The sequence below is a fragment of the Heterocephalus glaber genome, unplaced genomic scaffold (assembly GCF_053883595.1).
Source record: "Heterocephalus glaber isolate CG9 unplaced genomic scaffold, H.glaber_assembly_v1.0 deba00001479, whole genome shotgun sequence".
Lineage (NCBI taxonomy): Eukaryota > Metazoa > Chordata > Mammalia > Rodentia > Bathyergidae > Heterocephalus > Heterocephalus glaber.
The window spans coordinates 22,608,197-22,629,091 of NW_028258316.1; the positions used below are offsets into that span (position 1 = coordinate 22,608,197).

The following is a 20,895-nucleotide window of genomic DNA, read 5'->3' on the forward strand; positions in this document are numbered from 1 at the left end:
CATTATAAGTTTGCCATTGCTACAGGCATTGGGAATTCAATAGTGAAATATCTTCCTTCATATTGGTCTGTGAAGGATACAAATGTTAATGCTTTTTACAGAGCTTTTTTAGTTCTCTGTAATAGGTTTTGGTTTCTCTGGATACCGGAAACATTTTCTTTCATTATATTCTTTTTTTTTTTTTTGGAGACAAGGTCTTGCTATGTAGTTCAGGCTGACTTTGAACTCACTGTGTAGACTAGGGTGGCCTTGAATTTGCAGTGATCCTCTTGCCTCAGCCTCCTAGGTGCTGGGATTAATTATAGTTGTGTGCTACCACTCATGGCTCTTTCATTACATTTCTTTTTTTTTTTTTGGTACGGGGGATCAAACTCAGGTCCTTGCACTTGTGAGGCAGGTGGCGGAACCACTAAACTAAATCCCTAGCCTTTTCATTATATTTCTGATGATTGGTTTTTTTTTTTTTAAATAAAAGATTTGTCTTTGACTCTTCCAATCCTGCTATATTGAATTTCCATCTGTCCACATTGGTTTCCCATTTTCTTTCTCCTTCCCATGAATATGTAGTAAGTTTGTTCTCTACACCCACTTATACATTTACACATTGACATTTCTGATCTTTATCATATGCACTTTAAATTTTGTTGTTGTACTTTCATATCCTCATTTCCTCTCTCCTGCTTTTTGTTGTTGTTGTTGTTGTTCTCATCTACTTCCTTTTTTATTTCTACTTTTATTTTGTTTTGCTTTTTGAGACAGAGTCTCACAATGCAGTTCAAGCTGGCCTTGAGCTCACTAAGTGGCCCAGGCTGGCCTTGAACTCAAGGCCATCCTCCTGCCTCAGCCTCTTGAGTGCTAGGATCATGGGCGTGCATCACCATGCCTGGTTTATTTCTGCTTCTGTCAACCATTTTCCTCTTTGCTGTCCTTTATCTCTCATTGCAATCCATTTTTAAATGTTTTTGTTAAGGTACAAAATGAATGCTCCCATGGTATTACCATCACTTTGCTCAAAACTCTTTTCAAAAGTATGCTCATTCTTTGCTTCCTAAGCATGATCTCCCACACTTTGGTGGAATCATATCATAGGCCTTTTTGGGTGGGGGTGGGGATGGAGGTGCTTCTAGATGGAACCTAGATAAAGATTCTGTCTTGGTCTCATTTCCCTCACAATAAAATGGGTAGCCTTCTCTTTGATCTCACTTTTTGAGGATAATATTGGTGTGCTCAGCTCAGATCTCCTTGTGAAGGATTTGCTGTTGATCTGGTGAGCTAGCCTCTTTTGGAGCAGCTCTGGGGAAGTCCACCACCCTGAGTTTTACTGAGGAGCACTTGGCCGTCTTGACTCCTGGAGCTGTTGGCCTTGGGCTAGCTCAGCACCACCTGGTTTTATTATGTTGCTGCAGCCTCCCCAGGCAGGACAGGGGTTGCCTTTGTGTTACCAAGGCTTTCTGCCTAGAGGAACCTTCAGGTTCCAAGGTCTCTCCTTAGAAGTTCTTCCATGTTATTCTCTACTGCGCTGAGAAATTACTGTTATTAGTAATAGTAATGGATGGATATACTTTTTGTCCTGACTGCCTATCAGAATTGCCTGGTGACTTTTTTAAAAAACCAGATGTCTAAGCATTACTTCAGACCTGCTGTGTCTGGGTGATTCTGACATAGGTCATTGGGCTAACTGGCTTCAACTGGACATTCATCACTGACTTGTCCTGTGTCCTGTCCGGATTCCTCTGTGGCCACCAGTTCCTCTCAGTTCCTTCCTTTGCAATGTGGAGACCGTGTTCCTTCACTTGGAAAGCATTTTACATAGTAGCTCTCAGTGTCTCCCTGTAGCCTGGTCTCTTCCACACTGTGCTAAGCAGAAATATCTCTATGTTTCAGCCTTGTGTGTGGCAACCACCCTTTCTTCCAGCCCAGATGCAAATTTTGACCCATTTTTATTTTTTCCTCAGTCACTTCTGTCAGGATTGGGCGTAGGAAGTAGAAGCCAGATGCCTTTGTTCACACTGCCGACTTCCCCTATGTTCAGACTATAATGGCTGTGTGATGTGTGGAATTATGCAGACAGTGCGCCTCCTGCTTATGTTGTCTGTGTGGCATTTCTTATGTACATTTCTTACATATACACATTTGGCGTTCCTCAAGATTACAAGCTCATGTATGGCTATTTTCTCCCTGATGTCCTTATGGAACCTTTGAAATAAAAGCTGTGAGGATAAAGGAGAGCACATATGATAGGTCTTCACATTCTTTTTCATAACCATATTTTTGAATTTTCCAGTTATAGTCAGGAATATTTTCTCTCAGCTAGTTCCCTTGTGCTACATATGTTAGTGTTATTGAAAATGCTGTGGACAGTTCTGATTTTGATTATAATGATTTATTGTTCTCATGAATACTTCTTGGGTGGCAGAGACTCCCATGGGAGAAATGCACAATAAAGGTGGTTATAAAGTAGCTTTTGTCTGATAGACTTTAAACTTTGTTGGGAGGTTGGCTATATAGTTCAGTGGTAGAGCATGTGCTGTTTTTCCTTCCTCTCTCCCTTTCTCTCTGCCTTCCTCCTTCCCCCCTTTTTCTCTCTCCTTCCCTTTTCCTAATTTGTCCTATTTTCTCCCCTTCCTTTCCTTCATACTGGGGATTGAACCCATGGCCTTCATATTGAACTACATACCCAATTCTTTAAAAATTAAAAAAAAATTTTTGACACAGGGTATTACTAAGTTCCCTAGACTGGGCTTAAACCTGTGGTCCTCTTGACTCAGCCTCCCAGAATGCTGGTATTACAGATGTGTGCCACCATGTCTGGCTCCTGAGAGTATTCTTTGCTTCTGTGAAGATCTCAATTCAATCCTGAGCACCATGAAGAGAAAAGAGAAGAGAAGAGAAGAGACCACATTTTCTCACTGTGGAAAACAGAGGCTTGTTTTTTAGGAAATTTGCTTTTCCTTAAGAATTACCATGTTACTCCTGAACTCTCTTTGAATTATTTAATTCATTGTAAGAAATCTTGTCTTTATTGACTATATAAAGAAAATGAAACACTGCAGGAATGAATTTGTCTGGGAGAGGTAGGAAATAGCTTTTTATATATAATGGTTGAAACCAATCTTTCTTCTGGTTATTTTAGTGCCTTAGCTGAAGACGAGTAGCTTTTGAAATGCTGTCTCCTGTGAGAACATTATTTTCCTGCCTGGTCCTTTTCTGCATTGGAAAGCACCTGACCTGAGACTTCATGGCCTTTGATTTTTATTCATCTTTTTTCTTTATCTCAGGCTTTTTGGTTATACATGACAGGTTCCTAGAACCACCCAAGTGCTAGGATTAACTTTGACAAAAATCATTGCTTTATTAGCTTACAATAATATTTAAATATTTCTTTTGGTTATCTCTGAGGTATAAGAAAGCAAGTTGGATTACTTAACTTCACAAAAGAGGAAACTGAGACTCAAAAGAGTTCAGGAACTTGGGTTAGGTTATACAGCCAAGAAGTTTTGGAGCCAAAGCTCAAAGCTAAGTCTGCTGATGCCAGATTTAATGCACTTCCCATTAAAACTCCCTAAGAGGAGGAAGCTCCCCCACCGCCATCCCAAGCTCCTAGGGCAGAGAAGCTGAGCTGGTCCCAGCACCCGGAAGGAAGCTCCCCCGATGCCATCCCAAGCTCCTAGGGCAGAGAAGGTGAGCTGCGTGGGCGCCAGAAGCACCCCCACCCCCACCCCGTGGAAATGAGAAGACACATAAACAAGCCTCAAAAACAGACCTCTGGATCACCTACAGCAACCCCAAAGGGAAACGAGATGGAAAACTCTGATACTCAACCACCTGGACTCTCTGAACTGGCCACAAAAGAGGATCTGGGAAAAATGAAATCAGAAATAATTACTCAGATAACAGCAAAGATTTTGCTCATGGTGCAAGACATGATTAATAAATCTAGAGAGGACACAGATAAAAAAATAGAGGATCTGAGGAATATGATGGAATCCCAACATAGGAAACAAATGGAATCCATAAAACAGATACAAACAGATTTCCAAGAGATTAAAAACTCCATCGAAAGTCTGCACAGCAGAATGAACCAATGTGAGGATAGAATTTCAGATATAGAAGATAAGATTGCAATTAGTGAGGAGGAAAAGAAAAATTGCTTTAAAATTGTAAGGGAACATGAGAAATCCAGCAGCTGCTAGACGATGCAAAGAAGAATAACATAAGACTGATTGGAGTCAATGAAGAAACAGGAGAGAGTGCAGATGACATAAAAAAACTTTTCGCAGAAGTGATGGCAGAAAACTTCCCAAGGAGGGGAAAAGAATTTGACATACAGATAAGTGAGGCATATAGGACTCCAGCTAGCCTTAATAAAAAAAAATCTACACATAGGCATATAATAGTTAGGATTCCAGAAATCCAACAGAAAAATAAAATTCTACAAGCAGTGAGAGGAAAAAAACCAAAACACATACAAAGGAAAGCCCATCAGAATCACAGCAGACTTCTCAATGCAAACCCTCAAGGCAAGAAGAGCTTGGAGTGATATATTTGAAGCCCTAAAGGAAAACAGCCTCCAACCCAGATTGATGTACCCTGCAAAACTATCTTTCAAAATTGATGGAGAAATACGATACTTTCATGATAAAGAGCACTTCAGGAACTTCATGAATACCAAACTGGCACTCCAAAAAATTTTAGACAATACCCTAGGAAAAGACAATGAGGATCACAACCCCAGGAAACCCAGCAGAATGAATCCATTGGGCGTGACAAATTAAACGCAAAGGGGGAGAATCCAACAAAAAGAAAAAGTCATGACAAGGCTTTTAAAACTTTTGACTTCATCTCCCTAATGAGTGTATAATTCAATCTTATTATTGTACTGATTAGTATTTTTCTGATTCTAGAGTTGCACACCATTCCTTGGGCTATACTGGCTATTTATCATCTTCTTATGTCTACATTTTAATTGGGTTGTCTATTAATGAGCTCTAAGAATTCTTTATATATTCTCGTCATAGGTTATATGCATTGTAAATATGGTCTGTTTAAGGACTACTTTTCATTTTAATGATGTCATTTAAAGTTCTAAATTTTGATGGAATGTCATTTATCAATTTTTTTCTTTTATACATCATGGTTTTTATATCCTAGGTAGTTCTTGCCTACCCTGAATTCATAAATATTTTCCCTTATAATTTCTTCTTAAAGTTTTATACTTTTAGGCTTTCTTATTTAGGTTCATAGATCCCTTCAAGTTATTTTCATGTATGGAAAAAAAGGGTTGAGGTTAATTTTTTTATATACGGATACCAGGTGTTCTAGTGCCATTTGCTGAAGACACTATCTCTTCCTCGGCTCTTGAATTGAGTTTATATTCTATAAAATGCTAATGTTCAATAATCTTTCAAAACTCAGTGGACCATATATGTGTGGTTCTATTTGTAGATTCTCTGTTTTATTTCAGGGATCTATATGTCTTTCCTTACACCAACACTGCCTTGATTACTGTAGCTTTAGAAGAAGTCTTAAAATTGGGTGCTAAATGTCTTCCAACACTGTTTTTATTTTTGTTTTTGGCTTTTCTGGGTCCCTTGTACTCCTAAATAACTTTTAAATTTCAATATCCAATTCTTCATTTATAGCAAGTATACACTGACCTGAATTTTTATATATACCTTGTGTTTTCTAATCCTGCTAAATTCAAGTACAAGTTCTAGGGGCTCCTAGAGATTTGTTAATATTTTCTCTGTAGATGATCATTTCATCTACATATAAAGATTTTGCTTCTGCCGTGCCAATCCTATCCTAGTTGTGTCATTTTATTGCCAGACTATTTTGGTGGGGACTAGGTTTCAAAGTTTAATGGACAGATAAAGAGTAAGCATATCTGCCCTTGTTCCCCACCTTGAGGAGAGAGCATTGTATCTTCTCCATTCATACAAGGCATTCTTGCTGGAAGTATGGAGTACATGTCTTTAATTTGTTGAGAAGTTTCTGTTCTACTTCTAGTCTCCTGATAGCTTTTGCCATGAACAGCTGTAGAATTTGGTCCAATACTTTTTCTCCAACTAGTGACAGGATCATATGGCTTTTTCCTTTCCTCTGTTAAAATGATGACTTTTGGGGGTGGATCTTCCAATGCTGAACCAACACTGCCATCCCTATAATAAAACCACTTTCTACATCCTGCCAGATCTGACTTCTAATAGTTTGTTTTGTTAAACAAATTTCTATCTATGTTCATATTTTTTTCTTCTATTATCTTTATCCAGTTTTAGGATTAGCTCAATGTTGATTTCCTAAAATGAGGGGAGAAGTGTTCCTTCTTTTTTCTGCTCTAATTGTTTGATATAATTTATCAGTTAAAATGTATATGAGCTTGCTGTTGTCATATAGGTAGGTTTTCAAGCTAGGAATATACTTTCTTTAATAGGTGCTATTCAAATTTTATATTTCCTCCAGAGTTAGTTTCATTAATTTGTCTTCTAAGTTACTTCTTAGAAGTTGTCAAATTTATTTCAAAACAGATTTTTGTAATATGCTTTCTATATCCTTTTAAATTCTGTAAAATCTATGGTAATGTCTCCTAGATCTTAATACTGTAATTTAAAAAATGTATAACTGATATTGTGTAACAGGAAGAAAAGGTCTAAAAGAGCAGGGTAATTGGGAGGGGTAGGGGAAGGGAAAAAAGGGAAAGGAAAAAATATGAGAAGAGGAAAAAAATGGAAACAAGGTCTTTGCAAATAGGGAAGGGTGGAGGGGGTGAAGGGAGGGCAAGGGAAGGGGAAAAAAAAAAAAAGAACCAAAAGACTCATGTAATGGTACAAGATCCCAATGATGAATGTAACTGTATTGTATACCTAAAATGTACCAATAAAGTTAATTGGGGGGGGGGGAACTCCCTAAGAGTTCCATTTGTACTTAGCCATGATATTTTGCTACGATGATACAACCTGTCTATATTTTCTCTTGTCTTTTAGAAGATGATTTCTTAGAAGATGATGGAATTTTCAATATCTCAGTGTTTAATGAAACTTGTTTGAAATTGAGAATGCATTCTAGGAAAGTTGGATCAGAGCAAATGTACCAAGTAAGAAGATCTCTTATGGTATCTGTCAAAGAATTGGCCACTTAACAATTTAGATGATCACTAAGTTAGAATCCAAAGTATTAAAATCTGCTAATGGAATGAACTTCTAGACAGTTTGTGATTATTGTTTCTGGATACAGATATGAAGTGTGAGATGGGTGTAAGCGAGAGACTAAACTGAAAGAAAGACACTGTACTTGGTGACTTGCTATCTTTTCCCCTGCCTGTACTTCACACTTATATTCTCCTTTAGGGTATTTAATGATTACACTTTATTTTGTCGTCAAATTTATATATGGGCAAGGATTCTTTTTTTTGGTACCGGGGATTGAACTCGGGTCCTTGTGCAGGGGCAAGGATTCTTAAGGAACTCATTGCAGGGCTTTGTCTCTCATTTAACTTAAGTGTGTGTGTGTGTGTGTGTGTGTGTGTGTGTGTGTGTATGTGTGTGTTGCTGAGGCTTGAACCTGTGGTCTTGTACATTTGGCAAGCACTCTACCATGAAGCCACACCCCCACCCCTAATTTGATTTTTTTTTTAACATCACAAAGTCATAAGTAAGTTCAGGTGAGAACTGAGATTTTTTTGTGTTATTTTTAGTGCCTAGAAAATCATCTGACATAGAGCAGTAAGTATTAAGTTAAAATTAATTGTACACAGGCTGGGGATGTGGCTTAGCATGCACAAGGCCCTAGGTTCAATCCTGAGTACTGCTCCCCCAAGAAATCAATTCCATAACCATTTACCAAAAGAATATCACATATTAGGACCTAGAAGTTCCAATTCAAACAAATAGAAGTATATAAATAAACAGGTAACTACAATATGGTATAATGAGTACTTTAATAAAAAATAAATAGTCAATGGAATGGTAGATTTTGTGTGTGTGTGTGTGTGTGTGGTGTGTGTGTGTGTGTTTGTGTTTGTGTGTGTGTGTGTGTGGCCAGGTACAGTTTTAATGAGAAGTAAAGACTTCTGAGTCATAGATGAATAGGAATTAGCTATTTACAAGAGCTGGTGTGAGGGTGAAGAAGGGTATTGTGGGCAAGTAGAATAGCATATTGGATAATAGAGAAAGCAAAGGGGAATAGGGAGAGATAAGCCAAAATCTAAGCAGTAGTCAGATCATGAAAAGTCCTGTATGCTATGCATTTACATTTGAATTTTATTTTTATATCTACATAGAGCCACTGAAGGATTTTTAAGTAGGTAAGTAAAATTAAGTAGGTGGGTAGGTAAATAAAAGATTTCCATCTTATAAATAATCCCAGGGCCATTTACAAAGCCAAGTAATTTAAATCAGTAGAGAATGGAATGTTTATTCAATAAATGGTTCAGGGACAATGAGTTGGTTAATTACCTAGTTAAGAAAATAAATTATTCTAAGAAGAAAATAAATGACTAAAGAGTAAAATTGAAAAAAATTGGTGTTTTCCATGTGTTAGACAAAGATTACTTAATGTAACACGTGAGACCCTCTTAACTCCATTGGGAAAAGTGAGCATTCAAAATGCTTTGCATAAGAGAATCCTCATATTTCCCAAACACACAAATACTTGTTGTACCTCACTAGTAAGTGGACCAAAAGAATAGGGCACTGTGTGATCTTGGAGGAGCAGCTCTGAGGATTATGCAGACGAAGGTGTGGCTGTGGCTGTGGGTGGCTGAAGTGGAATGGAGGAAGTTCATAGCATTGAGCTCAAGGAACTCTGAGGCCAAGTTCTGATGGCATATCTGTAAGGACACTTACCTGATCTGAGAGAATTCCAGAAGTTGAGGGTGAGAGGAATCCTTTCGAACCAGGTGTCAAGGACTTGCATGGCCTGGTAGACTAGTGGGCACAAGTCTGTGATTGGCAGTGATGGGGAAGAATGGAGAGTAGGATAGCATTGACATGTGCATCAGTGGAAACACTAAACAAATGGTTTCTACCAAAGTGCATAATCTTGGCTGATCATATTACTCCTGAGATTGTCACAAAAGTGTTTCCCCTTATGAAATTAATATGAGAAAATGAAAAAATGGAAACAAAGTCTTTGTAAGTAGGGAGGGATGGGGGAGTTGAAGGGAGGGCAGGGGAATGGGGAAAAAATAAGAACCAAGAGAGATTATGTAAAGGTGCAAATGATGAATGTCATTATATTTGTATACCTAAAATGTACCAATAAAATTCATTAAAAAAAAAGTGTTTCCCCTATAACTCCCTGTATCTATTGCCTGTGTGGTGATAGGTGGAGTATGATTAAGTTAGCAGTATGTGTGATGACTCAATGGATCTAAAGCTCTTTCGGTACAGGTCTAATGGGAAAGATCAATGATGTACCCTTGCCCAGTTTTAAATGGATAATCTGGGTAGTCCTCATAAAGTTTAAGTATTCTGCACTATGAGACTTGTTTATGAATTCCTTACTTGAAAAGAAATTAACGAAATTTTTCCCAGTGGGTCCAGTGCAATGTCTTTCACTTACATGGGCATTGAGGGAATACTTTAGAATAGCCTGTTGGTTTATTCATCTGCGATGTATTTATTCATCTGAGATTCATCTTTAATGAAATTTACTCTTATTTCTACACTAAAGGAAATTGAATGGGATAGGCAACGTAGCTTTGTAAAATCTGTCCCCAGAGCAGCTCACTTTTGTATTAAAAATAATCCTGAGTGAGTGAAGATAAACAGAAGGAACTGCCTTGTTTTATCTCCATTTTACTTATATCTGCAAGCAACATAAAATTTAATGCAACATTTTCTTTTAATCTCATGCCAGTTTAAAGTCCTGGGTCAAAGGTGGTATCTGGATAACTTTTATCATGAAACATCATTTAACTTTACAACAAGTGAACCAGCTCCAGAAGTGTGTTTGGATCTGTATCCAGCGACTGATTATACAGTGAATATCACCTGGCTGGGACCTTCTGAGCAGCACTCAGTGCAAATAACAATTATGACTGCACCAACAGGTAGGTGTGGATGTCTTTCTGTTTGTACCCGAGGACAGTGTGTGAACAGAACTGTGCACAGTGGGGGATCATAAAAGATGGGGTTCAGGAGCCTTGAGTTCTAGTTCTAACTCCCCCTGGTGGGAAGTGATGCAGAATTCTCTACCATTTCTTTTGTTCTTTAATCCTCTGGGTATAACAGACAAATTATGGCCAGCCAGGAGAAGAGGCTGTATAGGGCCTGATTCTACCTCCTTGAGGCCTGTCTCTCATGTTCACCACCGCTCTGGGTGGGTCAGAGGTGGACAGTTTGGCCTTTTCATTTGAGCTATAATAAATACATGAGGGTCAGGGGATTTAGCTCAGTGGTTCTGGCACCTGCTGCGCAAGCTCAAGGTCCTGAGTTCGATCCCCGATACCAAAGAAACCAAAACAAATACATGAGACACTAATACTTTTTTGTTTCATAATTTAGCAAGCATAAGAGTTATCTGAAGAGCTTATTAAAACATAGGCTCCTGGGCCTCATTGCAGAGGTTCTGATTCAGTAAGTCTGGGGTGAGCACCCAGAACTTTCATTCCTTGCATACTCCCCGTCCTTGATGATCCTCCCAGTCCACATTTTGAGACCACTGCTTCAGTTACATAAATCTTAGCTACTTCTAGGCAGTTTAAAGGTCAATGTAGAGACATGATGAAAACAAAGGCAAAAATAAGTGATAGTTAAAATAATTCTATCTGCTCAGGCCTTAGAAGCCTGTGTGTTAAAACTGCCTTGGCCAGGCGTAGTGGTGCACACCTATAATCCCAGCACTTAGGAGACTGAGTGAGGCAGGAGAGGCCAGCCTGGGTTACACAGTGAGTTCAGGGCCAGCCTGAAGTACATAGTGAGACCCAGTCTCAAAAACAAAAACATAAAACAACTTTGCCTGATAGGTGAAATTTTCCTGATAATCAGGTATCTACTGTGTCTGTTCCTGCATTCCAGCTGCAGAGACTAAAGCTCCCCCTTCCCCTTGGTACTCTGTCCCCCTGTGGCAGCTTTTGTGTTTTTATTACAGGCCCAAATCAGTATATCCACATTTATAGGCACAAACTGAGTCCTGACTCTCCTTTCCACCTGAGATTACTTAGGATGAATAGACAAATGAGAAGTTAAACATCTACTTTATTGATCTGGGCAAGTTCCCAGGAACCGACCCCCAAAAAGACTTCAGGTAAAAGCTTTATTGGAGGAGAAGGTTTAGATATCTGGGCAACTGGGTTTGCAAGGAAGCCTTGACTGGCTTATCTGCCCAGTGTCAGCCGAGCAGCAGAGGAAAGGACCTCTTGGAGACTAGAGGTATATGACATGCCCCTTATATCTGAGCACAGGCAGGTCCCAGAGAGGAAGCACCTGCCTTTTTGGTCAGTCCCTGTAATATGTGAATGCTCCACATTAGGAAATGTGACCCAAGCAATAGTAGCCTCCTGTCAGTCAGAGCACATATTTACTGTTCCTTCCTTGAGGATCAGTGCGAAGGTAATTGTCCTTTTCACTTTTTTTTTTTGGTACCAGGAATCAAACTCAAGACTTTGCGCTTGTGAGGCAGATGGCAGAACCACTGAGCTAAATCCCCGGCCAAAGTCCTCCAAATTTATCTCCATAGAATGTAGTCATATTCTTTTAGCCTGAAAAATTTCATGGTAGCTGTAACCAGATACCAAATTTGTATAAAGAAAAGTTTTAATAAAATAACAGCAAACCTCTCAGCTTTGAACAGTGTTATATCTTCTTGTTCTCTCTAAAGTTCTAACTGCTCAAAAAAAGTACATCAAAGATAACTAAAATGATACCACTGTTTATACAGCAGTTATGCTTTCAGACTAGTGGATTTATACCCATTCTTTCTGACGATATTTAAATTGCAAAGTAATCTTTCTAATTTGGCTATTTCTAATTAGACATTTAAAAACCATATCATTTGTGTATAAAAGCAAATTTGCTTTTCAGCTCTTTTTAGCAGAGGACTGCCTGCATTTAGACATTTCTAAAATAGTGTTGGTATCCAGGTGTGATAGTGCACCCCTGTAATCCCAACATTCAGGAGGCTGAGGCAGGAGGATCAACATGAGTTCAAGCCCAGCCTGGGGTACATAGCGAGACACTGTCTCACCCCCCCCCCCCCCGCAACTGTGTTGGTAAATAAAAGCAAAAAAATGAAAAGAAGAAGAAAAAGAACACTCTTTCCAGAGAATAAAGCTCTAGAAATTCATAGCTCTAGTTTTTTAATTGACACGTTTGTTGTATATATTTATGAGCTATAATGTAATATTTTGATTCATGTATATTTTGAGTAATGATTGATCCACTTGAAGTGATTAGCATATCCATCACCTTAAATTTTTATTATTTCTTTGTGATGATTACATTCAAAATCTTATTGTCAAGCTATTTTGAGATTTTTAATACATTAATGTTAATTATATTCATTCTTCTGTGCTATAGGACACTAGAATTCTTTCTAACTGTAAAATAGCAAAGAACATTTCATGAATTTGCATGTTATCCTTGCCTAGGGTCCATGCTAATCTTCTCTGTATGGTTCCAATGTTGGTATATATAAGAGGAGATCGAAATCTATGGTGAATGCTTACATTTAAAAAAATACAGTAAAAGACACATTGCCAAGAACAATGGGATAAGTGTGTTCAAAATGAGGGGGTATATTTTGAGCATTTTGAGATGGGTTAATGGCCATGTTGTTTATTGTAATAAATATATATATTTTGGTACTGGGGATTGAACTCAGGACCTGGCTCTTGCAATGCAGGTGCGGTGCCACTGAGCTAAATCGCCAGCCCAGTAATGAATATTTTAATTTAACATTAACCATATTTTTGATCACCCTTTGCTGATCAACCATTTATGTTAACTTCTGTTAAATAAGAATATTATGGTGTAGGCAAATGAAAACAATGCTGAGATTCCACTTCACTCCAGAAAGAATGACTGCTATCATGAAATCAACCAATAACAAATGCTGGCAGGGCTGTGGGGAAAGAGGAACCCTGCTCCACTGCTGGTGGGAGTGTAGACTGGTGCAAGCACTGTGGAAATCAGTATGGAGATACCTCAAAGAACTAGGACTGGAAGTCCCATTTGACCCCGCTATTCCACTGCTGGGGATCTTCCCCAAAGAATTAAAAGAATTATACCACAGTGATATATGTGCACCTATGTTCATAGCAGCACAGTTTGTAATAGCTAAAACTTGGAAACAGCCCAGATGCCCGTCAACTGGAGACTGGATAAAGAAAATGTGGTTTTTTAAATAAAATGGAGTACTACTCAGCCATAAAAAATGAGAAATTAGAGACATTTATAGCTAAGTGGATGCACATTGAGGCGATACTCTTAAGTGAAATAAATAGGACACACATGTGTAAATACCGAATAATTTCTCTGGTGTGAGAAACTGAAAGTGTAAATAAGGACTAAATGTATAATAGGTCATGTGAAATAGGAAGAAAAGGGGCAAAGGGGAAGGAAGTGGGAGGGCTAAGGGAAAGGATAGAAGGGAATGGGATTAATATGAGAAAATGGAAAAATAGGAACAAAATCTTTGTCAATAGGGAGGACTGGAGGGGTTGAAGGGAGGGCTGGGCAAGGGTGAAAAATAAGAACCAAGAGAGACTATGTAAAGGTGCAAATTTCCAATGATGAATGTCATTATATTGTATACCTAAAATGTACCAATGATTAGAATGAATAATTGATAACGTAAAATAGGAAGAAAAGGTCCAAAGGGATGGGGTAGTGGGAGGGGCAGGGGAAAGGAAAGAAGGGAAAGGAAAAATGATGAGAAATGGAAAAAATGGAAATAAAGTCTTTGTAAATAGGGAAGGGTGGAGGGCGTGAAGGGAGGGCTAGGAATGGGGAAAAAATAAGAACCAAGATGCATTATGTAAAGGTACAATTCCCAATGAGAAATGTAATTGTGTTGTATACCTACAATGTACCAATAAAAGAATTTAATACAAAAAAAAATAGACAACCCAATTAAAAAGTAGACATAAGAAGATGATAAATAGCCAGTACAGCACAAGGAAAGGTGTGCAACTCTAGAATCAGAAAAATACTAATCAGTACAATAAAAAGATTGAATTATACATTCATTAGGGAGATGAAGTTAAAAGTTTAAAAAAAAAAAAAAAAGAATATTATGGTGTGTCCTCATTCACCTTAGTCACTAGATCTGGCCCTGTGCTAATTCTGGCTCTTCCTAAAAGTCAAAATGCCCATGAAAGATAAACGTTTTGAGTCAATTCAGAACATCAAGGCATCCATGACAGTGCAACTAAAGTGCTCATGAAAGAGGACTTCTGGAACTGCTTCAAAAAAGTGACAAGGCTGATGGGATAAGTGTGTTTGAAGAGAGGGGAAATATTTTGAGGTGGATTAGTGGCAATGTGTCTTTTACTCTAATACATTAAAAAAATTAAACATTTACTGTGTTTTTCAGTCATTCCTTATATAGCTGCTGGGATGAGCATACCCATAACACTTACAGTAGCTTCATGATGCATGAACAATTTAAGATCTATGTTGACCTTAAAAATCTTTCCCTATAACTGAGTTCTGTGCACATAATCAAAATCCAAACAAAAGATAGTAAAGACTATCATTTGTTTAACATTATTTTTTATAGTTTCCACAAAATGATAAATATCATAACAATATTCTATGGTGGCAGAGTTATAACTGAAAGCTACCTGTTTCTTTATGGACCATTAGCTTGATAAAATCACATTTGCAGCCAGACAAGCTAGAAATTAGCATATGTTTTACACAGAAGAGCCAGTCATCTGTAATGTGCCAAGTATGGGGAGGGAAATGGTTCTTTTTTAAAAAAGACAATGACATTGTAGATCCAGCTAGGTGGAACCATACCCATCATATTTACTCATAAAGATGAGTGAGTTCTTTGGAATTGGAGCCCTCTGCTACGTGGTCCTAAGTGGCTCTGAAGGTAATGGGCTTGTCTCATTCTTCTCAGGACCTCCATATTCTAATCATGCGTACAGACAAAGAGGCCCCAAGACTGAAAAGAAAAGAGACAAAAAAAAGAAAAAAAGAGTCAGGGCCAGGGAGTTAGCTTAGTGATTCTGGCGCCTGCCTCTCAAGCGGAAGGTCCAGAGTTCGATCCCCGGTACCAAAAAAACCCCACAAAAAACAAAACCCAAGAAAAAAAGAGACAAAGAGGCCCCCTCGGCTGAAGCAGAAAAGAGTCTAAAATATCTGTTCTAGTCTGGATTTCTGTCCCCTCCAAAACTTATGTTGAAACTCAATTCCCAAAGCCATGGCTTAATTGTATTTGGAGGTTGGGCCTTTGGGAAATAATTATGATGAATGAGGTTTTGAGGGTGGGACCTATGATTGCATTAGTGGCTTAGTAAGAAAAAGGAGTGAGATGTAAGCAAGCTTGCTGTGTGAGACTATGTGATGTCCTCCACTATACCGTGACCCAGTGGGAAGGCCTCACCAGGTGCTGAACGAATCCCAGCGTCGGGCTTCAGAGCTGAGAGTGGAATAAACATCTTTCCCTTATGAATTACTTTACCCAGTTTGTAGAAGTCAGTTAGCAACAGAAGATGGACCAATGCAGTATCCATTAAAACAACGCAAAGGAAAGTGAACTGCAAGATGTTCTTTTAAAATATCATTCACTTGTTACTTTTTAATTTGATATAATTTCAGATGTTTTCCTTTCTTGCATGCATTCTTTCTCATTCTTGCTCTTTCCCCCTGAAATATATTCCATCTGATCATAGTGTATTATTTTCTTATGTGGTATTGGATTTTCTTTAGTAATATTTTTTGTAGTATTTTTTCACCAGTACTTATAAGTGATGTTGGTCAATAATTTTCAATTTTTTGTGTTATCTTTATCAGTTTAGCCATCGTATTTTTCTTGCTTCATAAAAATATTTGGAAGGTTTTCATCATTAGTTATACCATGGGATAATTTATGTAGCATTTGGATTGTCCAAATAAATGAATGGTTTGGTAGAACTCATCAAATTCTGTGAAACAGTGTGGGTATGGGGCTTTTCTTTGACATCCTTTTCAGTGTTTTTTTTTTTTTTTCTCCTATGGAAATTGGTCTAAATTTTTTGTGTTTGATTTTAGTAAAATATATTTTTTCCAGGAATTACCTATTTCATCTACTTTTTAAAACTTATTTGCACAGTGGTTTGCAAGGTAGTTTTGTTTAACTTTTTGGATTTTCTTAATGATTACATCTCCCTTTATTTTCATTTTCTTTCTTTCTTTGATTAAGTTATCTAGTGATTTGTCTGTTAGTACAGCCATCTCAGTGTCTGTAGGGGCTTAGTTCTAGGACTCGGACAGATAGCAAAATCTGAAGTTGCCTGAGTCTTTCATATAAATGGTGTAGTATTTGTATGTAACCTACAAACATCCTCCTGTCTAGTTTAAATAATCTCTAGATTACTTATAATATCTAATACAACTTAAATACTGTGTAAATAGTTATTCTATTACTTAGGAATAATGATAAGAAGAAAAGTCTGTACATGTTTATTACAGGCCCAGTATTTTACCAAATAGTTTTGATTTGAGGTTGCTTGAATCCATAGATATGGAACTCATGGATGCAAAAGGCTAACTGTATTTCCAAGATCCTGATTTATTAGTTGTTTCTAACACTCTTCTCTCTCAACATCAGGGATTAGCAAACTATGGCTGATGGGCCAATCTGGCCTGTCACCTGTTTTCATAAATATAGTTTTATGGAACAAAGGGAAAGTTGAATAGATGTGTCGGAGTTGTCTGTACTACAAAGTAAAAAATATTTAATTATCTGGGGCTTTATAGAAAAAATGTTCTGATTCTTATTTTACATCGTTAATTTCTGCTTCCGTACTTACTATATCCTTTCTCATGTTTTCTTTTGTTTTACAAAGGCAGTTGCATTCTATCTTCATGATTGTGGCTTTGGCATTAAGAAGTGCCCTCTTTTTGTCATTAGTGCTCTTGACTTGAATCCAACCTCATCTTATATCAAGACTGCAACTCCTACTTCCTTACAATTTCTATGCGTCTGATAAAGCATTGCCCATTACTTCAGCTTTTCTGACTCACTTCATTTTAACTGTCTCTTCTGTACCTAACATATGATTGGATCTTCCATTGCAAGACAAATTGAGAACCTTTACATCTTTTAATAGGTAAGTTAAATTCCTTTATAGTTACCGACAGGACTGATACATTTGGGTTCAGATCTGTTCAATTGTTTTAGGTTATAATTACTGTATGCTTTATGTTATATTTTCTGTATTTCTTTTTCCATGTGATGTGTTTTCTTTGCTGTTTTGCCTTTGTACCTTTAAAAAATGCTCTGTCTTTTGTGTAACTTTTCACCCTCTGGTTTGCCTGTTTTTATTGGTATACTTTCTCATGTATTGAATTTGTGACATTCAATTAATTTATTGTTTTCTTTTTTCTCTGTCCCTTTTCCTCCTAGTTTCAGTTGTGTTATTTCTACTTATCAGAACATGTATAGTTTGTAAATTTTTACTTTACCCTGACCCATCTTTATTTTAATCTTAGAGCTGCGGTTTAATACAGCAAATGTTCATCATTACCCCTTTTACTAAAGTTCTCCCCCCAGTTATCTGAGTTCTTGAATGTTTAAAATTGTTTTCTGTTGGGTAAGTTGGTGCATGCCTGTAGTCCCAGAACTTGGGAGGCTTAGGCAGGAGGATTGCCATGAGTTTGAGGCCAGCCTGTGCTAATGAGCTCAAGGACAGCCTGAACTACAAAGTGAGACCCTATCTCAAAAAAAAAAATTATTTTCTAGTGCCTTGAGACATGAGAGATAGCTTGGCTGGATATGAAAATCATAGTTCATACTCATTTGATTTGAATTTAAAAAAAATTCAGAGTTGTTTTTTGCCTTGGTTTTTGTGTGGTGTTTGAGAAGTATGATATAGACTGATTCGTTTGCCCTTGGATCTTTTGTTGTTTATTTATTCGAATGGAGCCTCAGAAGATTTTTAAAAAATTTATCTCTAAAGCTTTATAGTTTTACTTAGGTAAGTTTTGGGGTTGATTATTCTGGATCAGCTTCTTTAGGTACCTGTGTATCCTTTTAGTATTTATATTCAGTTCTTTTTATTTTTGTAAAGTTATCTTGAATTATATCTTTAAATATTAATTCTGAGTGTTTTATTTTTCTTTGGAGAGTTTAATTATATGTATGTTGGATCTTTATATTTCATTTCAGTCACTTTATTTTTATTTTTAAATTTTATTTCATTTTTTTGGTATCGGGGATCAAACTCGGGTCCTTGCACTTGCAAGGCTGGCAGTGGAACCACTGAGCTAAATCCCTGGCCCCTCAGTCACTTTATTTTTGATCCTTTTAATAGTAATCTCATTTTTATTCTTTTTTTCATTCTTTTTTTTAATTCTTTATTTCTTCAATCTTCCTTGGTAAATTTTATTCTAATCTACTCCTTAGGTATCAAGAAATATATTTTTTTATTTCTATCTTTTTTGGCTTAAATTCTTTTATTGCTACATTTTAGATATACAATATGTTTACATTTATCATTGGGTACTTAGGTTTCAAGAAATTTAGTCTGCATTCTGTTATAATTTCATCTTTTCCTTTCATTTTTTTTTGCTAACTTCAGTCATTTTTTTCATTTCCTCTCTAATTTATGTCTATTTCTGTTCTTAGTTTTAAATTTTCTGACTCAAGGTGTTTTTTTTTAATACCCTCAAATGCTTGTTTGAAGGTACTTATTTAGGTTTATTGTGTTACAGGTTTTCCCCCTTAGTTTGTGGGTTATTTAAAAATGTAGGGGTTTTCACAAGCTAAAAGGTTTTAGTTATAATTTTGTGTTGTTTTAAAATGAAGACTGAATTTATCTGTTAATCATGGACAGAATTGGTGGTTTAGGATGGTTAGCTAGATTTCTAAGTTAAGAGTGCCCTCTTCTGTCATTGAGTGAAGTGCAGTTTCTTTAAAGGATTTTTGTTTTTGGTGTTTTTTTCTTTTGGTAAGGTGAGGGATGAATTGTGTAGTCTTCTAATTTTGAGTTCTTCTTTGCTTTGTGGGATCTTGTATCTATTTTTTTCCCATCACCACTTAGTTGCCAAGTGTCCCTTTTCCTTCCTTTTAGCCTTCTCTTTGCCAGGAGCAATGACTTTTCCAAACTGCTACCTGACACTCATGGACTTTTCATCTCTTTCCTGTAGTCAGTGCTCTGAGTACTTACCAGGTTTCTTTTTTAGTATTTTTATACTTAAGATGGAATTTCTCTTTCTGGGAGTGACTGTAGGCTACTGTGGGCCCCTTTTATCCCTTTTCTGTTTTGCACAGCTCCTCTAGAGCCCTCTGCACAAAGATTTGTGGGAGACAGAGAGTCTTGTTTGAATTTGGTATTTAGTTTTCCATTTAATGATAATTTCAAGTTTACTGTATTCTCTGTTTTCCAGTTATGATGACAGCCTTGGTTTTATGTTGTTTTATTTACTCTTCTTGTTGACCTGAAGAGTATCTTGGGTGATGTGAGAGAGATTTGGATTTAAAGGACCACCATTATCCTTGACAAATTGGAACTCCTACCTGTCTACCACCTACTGGGTCTATGCCTTTGGGCAAACTACATAATCTCTGTGCCTCAGTTACCTCCTCTGTGAAAATGGGAATAATACATCATGGTGATGTTGTGAGGACTAAGTGGGTTAATGCATATGGAGAACCAGCTCACTAGCTGACCACAGGTTAACCATCAACTGTTAACAGTTACTTAAATTTACCTAATGTTTATTGTATACTCCATTGTACTTGTGTTATATAGGATGTGACTCCTCTACTAGATTAAATGCATGTTAAGGGCAGAAACCATGTCTTATTCAGAGTACTTCTATTTCATTGGAGTAATACAGTGCTAGCTGCTTGACTTATTCCTTATTGGTAATTGCTTACATTTAAACAACCAGAAATTCTATGCCTGGCACTGTCCTAGACATTGGGAACACAAAGGCAAAGAACACACTTCTCCACTCAGGAAGCTCTCAGCTCAATAGGAACGATAGACAAGGATCAACAATACAGTGCATTAAATGTCATTGTGGTATTTGGAGAGTACCATGGTAGCAGAGAAGTAATGACTGATTTTGCCCAGACTTGCTGTCCCACATGAATGAAGCAGAACCAAAGTTCCAAAGAATTCGATGAACTTAGAGCCAAATTTTCTCTTCTCTGAGGCATTCTTGTAGGTTTGGTTTTTCTGTGTCAGGATTATAAATTAGATTGTCCCTGTGGGTTGAGAGAAATAGAAAGGAGAGTAGCCACTAAAAATGAACCAGCGAGAGAAGGTTTGTATGAGTCAAGGGCATGCAAAGGATTTTCATAGTAAAGGATCCTAGAATGGTGGGAAGGACTCAGAATGAGCTGAATCAGGATCTTTTTCTCCCAGTGAGCTCATGCTGGCCTCAGCCTGCCTGTGGTTCAAACCACAAAGCCTTTTAAATGGAGAGAAGGGGACCTCAAATAAGAAAATTCACCTCCTCCCCAAGACCCACCGAGATGTCTCTTGTGAGCAGGAATCACAAGCCCTCAACTACTGTCAAGTTACATGTGCTTATATGTGTGTGTGTAAGTTTTTTTAAAAAAATGGATTGTGTATGAACCATTTTTTATCTTGCTTTTCTATTTTATTTTTTATTTTGGCTTTACAATCTTTCAATTTTTACAATATTTACAATTGGGCATATTTTCATACCAGTTCACAAAGAAATTATGTGTTATACAAATGAACCAACTCCACACAAGGAATGTAAATAT

The 20,895-nt window shown here is 37.3% G+C and overlaps 1 protein-coding gene and 1 non-coding gene across 10 annotated transcripts in view; one reads left to right on the forward strand and one right to left on the reverse strand.

The window, feature by feature from the left end:
* The window catches only part of Susd1 (sushi domain containing 1), a 135,679-nt gene that overhangs the window by 63,648 nt on the left and 51,136 nt on the right, over positions 1 to 20,895 (forward strand). For all 9 annotated transcript variants that reach the window (XR_015439882.1, XM_087183352.1, XM_087183351.1 and 6 more), the window contains 2 exons: positions 6,984 to 7,093; positions 9,859 to 10,051. Coding sequence is in view for 8 of the 9 variants with exons in the window: in XM_087183352.1 (XP_087039478.1) it covers positions 6,984 to 7,093; positions 9,859 to 10,051 (303 nt within the window). In the remaining variant the exon portion in view is untranslated. The remainder of the gene's footprint in view (positions 1 to 6,983; positions 7,094 to 9,858; positions 10,052 to 20,895) is intronic.
* Positions 12,545 to 12,654, reverse strand: LOC147826126 (U6 spliceosomal RNA). The gene has a single exon (XR_015439890.1). It is a non-coding gene; the product is annotated as a U6 spliceosomal RNA (small nuclear RNA).